Raw genomic sequence first — 4,969 nt, 5'->3', positions numbered from 1 at the left:
AAAAAAAAAAAAAAAAAAACTTCAGTTCACTGTGACCGGAACGTGGTCAGCAGTGGTTATGGAATAAGTAGAGGTAGAAACTGTGTGACTGTGTTAGGCTCCTCCATGCAGCGCCACCCACTGGACGGGAGGAGCACTAGCAAGAGTCAGTCACCCAGGAGCACATCACGTTTGTCCTGGGACCAAACCCAGCTACTCTGGACCCAAGGGACGACTGAGTCAATTAAACAAGTTTATCCAGAGGTTTGGTTGTCACATAAGTTACAAGAGGGAGAAGTGTTAAATAAGAAGCTATTGGCCAGGTACAGGGGCTCACGCCTGTAATCCCAGCACTTTGGGAAGCTGAGGCAGGTGGATCACTTGAGGTCAGGAGTTTGAGACCAGCCTGGCCCATATGGCGAAACCCCGTCTATACTAAAAACACAAAAAAATTAGCTGGGCACGGTGGCGGGCGCCTGTAGTCCCAGGTACTCAGGAGGCTGAGACAGGAGAACGGCCTGAACCCGGGAAGCGGAGGTTGCAGTGAGCCGAGATCGCACCACCGCACTCCAGCCTGGGCAACAGAGTGTGACTCCATCTCTAAGTAAATAAATAGTAAATAAATAAATAAATAACAAGTAAACTATTATTGGAGGTTGGGGCGGGGGGACAAAAATACACCCATGGTCTTTTTTTTTTTTTTTTTATTTTTTTTTTTGTTGGGGCGGGGGGACAAAAATACACCCATGGTCTTTTTTTTTTTTTTTTTAATTTCTTTTTTACGTTTCTTTTAGATACAGGGGTACATGTGCAGGTTTGTTACATAGGCCAATGTGTTATGAGGGTGGGTTTGTTATACAAGTTATCTCATCGCCCAGGTATTAATCCCAGTACCCATTCGTTATTTTCCCTGATCTTCTCCCTCCTCCCACCCTGCAGCCTCTAACAGACTCCAGTGTGTGGTGTTCCCTCTGTGTGTCCATGTGTTCTCATCATTTACTACCACTTACAAATGAGAACATGTGGTATTTGGTTTCCCGTTCCTGTGTTAGTTTTGCTAAGGAATAACGGTCTCCGACTCCGTCTGTGTTCCTGCCAAGGACATGATCTCACTCTTTTTTATGGCTGCATAGTATTCCATGGGGTTTGTGTACCACATTTTTTATCCAGTTTATCACTGATGGGCATTTAGGTTGATTCCATGTCTTTGCTGTTGTGAATAGTGCTGCAGTGAGCATATGCAGGCATGTGTCTTTATAATAGAATGATTTCTATTCCTTTGGATATATATCCAGTAATGGGATTGCTGAGTTGAGTGGTAGTTCTCTTTTTAGGTCCTTGAGGAGTTGCCACACTGTCATTCATAGTAGCTGAACTAATTTGCACTCCCACACAGTGTATAAGTGTTCCTTCTTCTCTGCGACTTCACCAGCATCTGTTATTGCTTGACTTTTTAATAATCACCGTTCTGACTGGTGTGAGATGACATCTCATGGTGGTTTGGATTTGCATTTCTCTAATACATGATCCATTTTTTAAGACTAAAATCTTTGTTGAATTTGAGATCACTTTTAATCTAATAGAGCCTTCTAACTAACCATATATTTTCTAGATTTTAGCTTCACTGAATTATTTTACCTGCTTCTCATTTTTCTTTTTGCTAAACCTTTTGTGAAGGTTTTGATATTTTGCTTGCCTCTTTCCCAAAAGGAGGCATAGAGAATAAAAACTACAAACAATCCATCAGTCTAATGGACTAATCCCAAATATTCAGTGCATCTTCAGTTTTTCCACAGGGCAGAGAATCTTTGAGGAAAGGAGGTAAAGGGAGTATGCGGCACGCAGAATACTCTGCCAAGTAAGCGTTACATTAATCTGTCTTCTTGGGTGGTGTTTTCATCTTCTTGTTTTATTGTTTTATGTTTCTGCAGGTCTGGTGTTTCTCTCTTCTGATCAGTTGTGTTTATCGTGGACACTGAGGTGTTCTCTGCCTTGACTAAAGATGAGTGATGTGAATCCACCCTCTGACACCCCCGTTTCCTTTTCATCCTCCTGCACTCACAGTTCTTGTAATCCACCCTGGACATTCTCTTGCTACCCCGGCTCCCCCTGTGAAAATGGGGTCATGCTGTACATGAGATATGTGAGCAAAGAGGAGCTACAGTGGTTCAAGCAGTTATTACTGAATGAATTCAGAACTGGCACCATGCCCATCACCTGGGACCAGGTCAAGACAGCCAGTTGGGCAGAGGTGGTTCATCTCTTGATAGAGCGTTTCCCTGGACGACGAGCTTGGGATGTGACTTCAAACATCTTTGCCATGATGAACCGTGAAAACATGTGTGCTGTAGTACACAGAGAGATAAATGGTGAGTATTGATCTGGTGGATAAACTCGGGGTGAGCTTGGCTGCTGGGCAGCTAAATACTCTACTTACCACCCCTATCGCTTATTGGCCATCTGAGCAAGAATGCAAATAGTGGAGGAAGATAATAGATCTAACCCAAAGGCGAAGACTGTCATATGGGCATCTCTTTAATTTTTTTTTTTTTTTTTTTGAGATAGAGTTTCGCTCTTCTTACCCAGGCTGAAGTGCAATGGCAAAATCCCGGCTCATGGCAACCTCTACCTCCCAGATACAGGTGATTCTCCTGCCTCAGCCTCCTGAGTAGCTGGGATTACAGGCGCCCACCACCACACCCGGCTAATTTTTTTTGTATATTTAGTAGAGATGGGGTTTCACCGTGTTGGCCAGGATGGTCTCGAACTCCTGACCTCAGGTCATCCGCCTGCCTTGGTCCCCCAAAGTGCTGGGATTGCAGGTGTGAGCCACTGTGCCCAGCCCATAAGGGCATATTTTTTAAAACCTTTACTGAATACTGCTCATATGCGGTGAAGGTCAAATGAAGACATGGAGAAGTAGGAAGTAAAATAGTGCAAAAGCGTATGCTGTGGAAACAGTAAACAGAAGAAAGCTGGTATGGTTATGGTGATGTCAGCAGTGCTATATTTAAAGCAAGAAGGTTAAAGATTTTAAAAGGCCGTTTTGCAGCAACAAAGGGTCAGTCCCACTGGAGGATGCTGTAATCCAAAAGCTCATCTTCCATATGTATAAAGCAGAGCTGGACTACAGTCATCCCCTTATGCAATGTTTTTCTTTCTGAAGTTTGTTACCCATGGCCGATCATGGCCAAAAACAGATGAGTACAGTAGAGTGAGATATTCTGAGACACAGAGAGACCACATTTCCATACCGTTTATGATAGTAGAGTATTATAATTGTTCTATTTCATTATTATTATTAATCTCTTACTGTACCTAATTTATAATTTAAACTTTTATCATAACTAGGTATGTATTTTTTTTTCTATTTTGAAACGGAGTCTTCATTCTGTCACCCAGGCTGGAGTGCAGTGGTGCGATCTCAGCTCACTGCAACCTCCACCTCCTGGGTTCAAGCAATTCTCATGCCTCAGCCTCCCTAGTAGCTGGGATTACAGGTGCGCACCACCACGCCTGGCTAATTTTTGTATGTTTAGTAGAGATGGGGTTTCACCACGTTGGCCGGGCTGGTCTCGAACTCCTGACCTTAGGTGATCTGCCCACCTCTGCCTCCCAAAGTGCTGGGATTACAGGCGTGAGCCACCATGCCCGGCCTCTCTGTGTGTTTTCATCAGGTTTTAGTAAATATTAACATTTTTCTGTTTAACACTAAGATTTTCTCTACCACTGGGCCATGGCGTTTCCATCCCCTCTGATTTTCTTTTCCATTGACCGTCTCTCCTTTCCACACGATGAGCTACGTTCTCCCGTTTTAGGTCCCAACCTTAGCGTCACTTCCTCAAAGAGGACTTCCTGGGCTGCCTTATCAAAACAAAGTTCCTTTTCACAATCAATCACTCTCTAGCCATCTAATATTCGAGCAACTATAACATGCTAGGTGCTGAGCCGGCTGCTGGGGTGCCAGTGGCTAAGGGGTCAAAGGCACCCAGTCTCCTGTTGTTTATGTTTAAAATTGTGGAGCTGATGTCTTCTCCATTCTTACTGATGAGACTGACTACTTGTAACATCGGCTATTGGGAGCGGCAGGTTCACAGCTCCTATCATGTTTCTGGATTGGTGTATTTTTCCTTAAATTCAGTAGTGCCCCCTTCTCTGCAGGGTCTATGTTCCAAGATTCCCAGTGGATATCTGAAACTGTGGATAGTACTGAACCATGTAGATACTGATTTTTAAAAATACATACCTAGGCTGGGTGTGGTGGCTCATGCCTGTTATCCCAGCACTTTGGGAGGCAGAGGTGGGCAGATCACCTAAGGTCAGAAGTTCGAGACCAGCCCAGCCAACATGGTGAAACCCGCTCTCTACTAAAAGTACAAAAAAAAAAAAAATTAGCTGGGCATGGTGGCAGGCACCTGTAATCCCAGCTATTCGTGAGGCTAAGGCAAGAGAATTGCTTGAACCCTGGAGGCGGAGGTTGCAGTGAGCTCAGATCACGCCACTGCACTCCAGCCTGGGTGACAAAAGCAGAACTCCATCTCAAGAAACACACACACACACACACAGACACACAGGCACAGTTGATCCTCATTTTTCATGGATTCTGTATTCATGAATGTACCTACTCATTAAAATGTATTTGTAACCCCCAAATCAATACTTACAGTGCTTTCAAGATCATTCCCAGACAGCAACGCAGCAGAAACATCAAGTTGACCTCCCAGCCGAGGTCAAACAAGGCGACGCTCTGCCTTCTGGCTTCAGCTCTCACCCTGTAAGCCAGCGTCATTTCCACGTCTATTTGGTGCCACACTTCTGTGCTTTGAGTTGGTGGTTTTGCTGTTTAAAATAGTACCCAGGCCGGGCACGATGGCTCATGCCTATAATCCCAGCACTTTGGGAGGCTGAGGCGGGAGGATCATGAGGTCAGGAGTTCGGGACCAGCCTGGCTAACACGGTGAAACCCCGTCTCTACTAAAAAATACAAAAA

The 4,969-nt window shown here is 44.6% G+C and overlaps 1 protein-coding gene across 1 annotated transcript in view; it reads left to right on the top strand.

Annotated features, from left to right (window-relative positions):
• The first annotated feature begins 1,981 nt into the window (after positions 1-1,981).
• NLRP8 (NLR family, pyrin domain containing 8) overlaps positions 1,982-4,969 on the top strand; it is a 48,636-nt gene continuing 45,648 nt past the window's right edge. The window contains exon 1 of the mRNA XM_011932570.1: positions 1,982-2,348. Within this exon, the coding sequence (XP_011787960.1) occupies positions 1,982-2,348 (367 nt within the window). The remainder of the gene's footprint in view (positions 2,349-4,969) is intronic.

The sequence above is a fragment of the Colobus angolensis genome, unplaced genomic scaffold (assembly GCF_000951035.1).
Source record: "Colobus angolensis palliatus isolate OR3802 unplaced genomic scaffold, Cang.pa_1.0 Scaffold96, whole genome shotgun sequence".
In the NCBI taxonomy this organism is placed as follows: domain Eukaryota; kingdom Metazoa; phylum Chordata; class Mammalia; order Primates; family Cercopithecidae; genus Colobus; species Colobus angolensis.
This window is presented reverse-complemented; position numbering and strand designations above follow the sequence as displayed.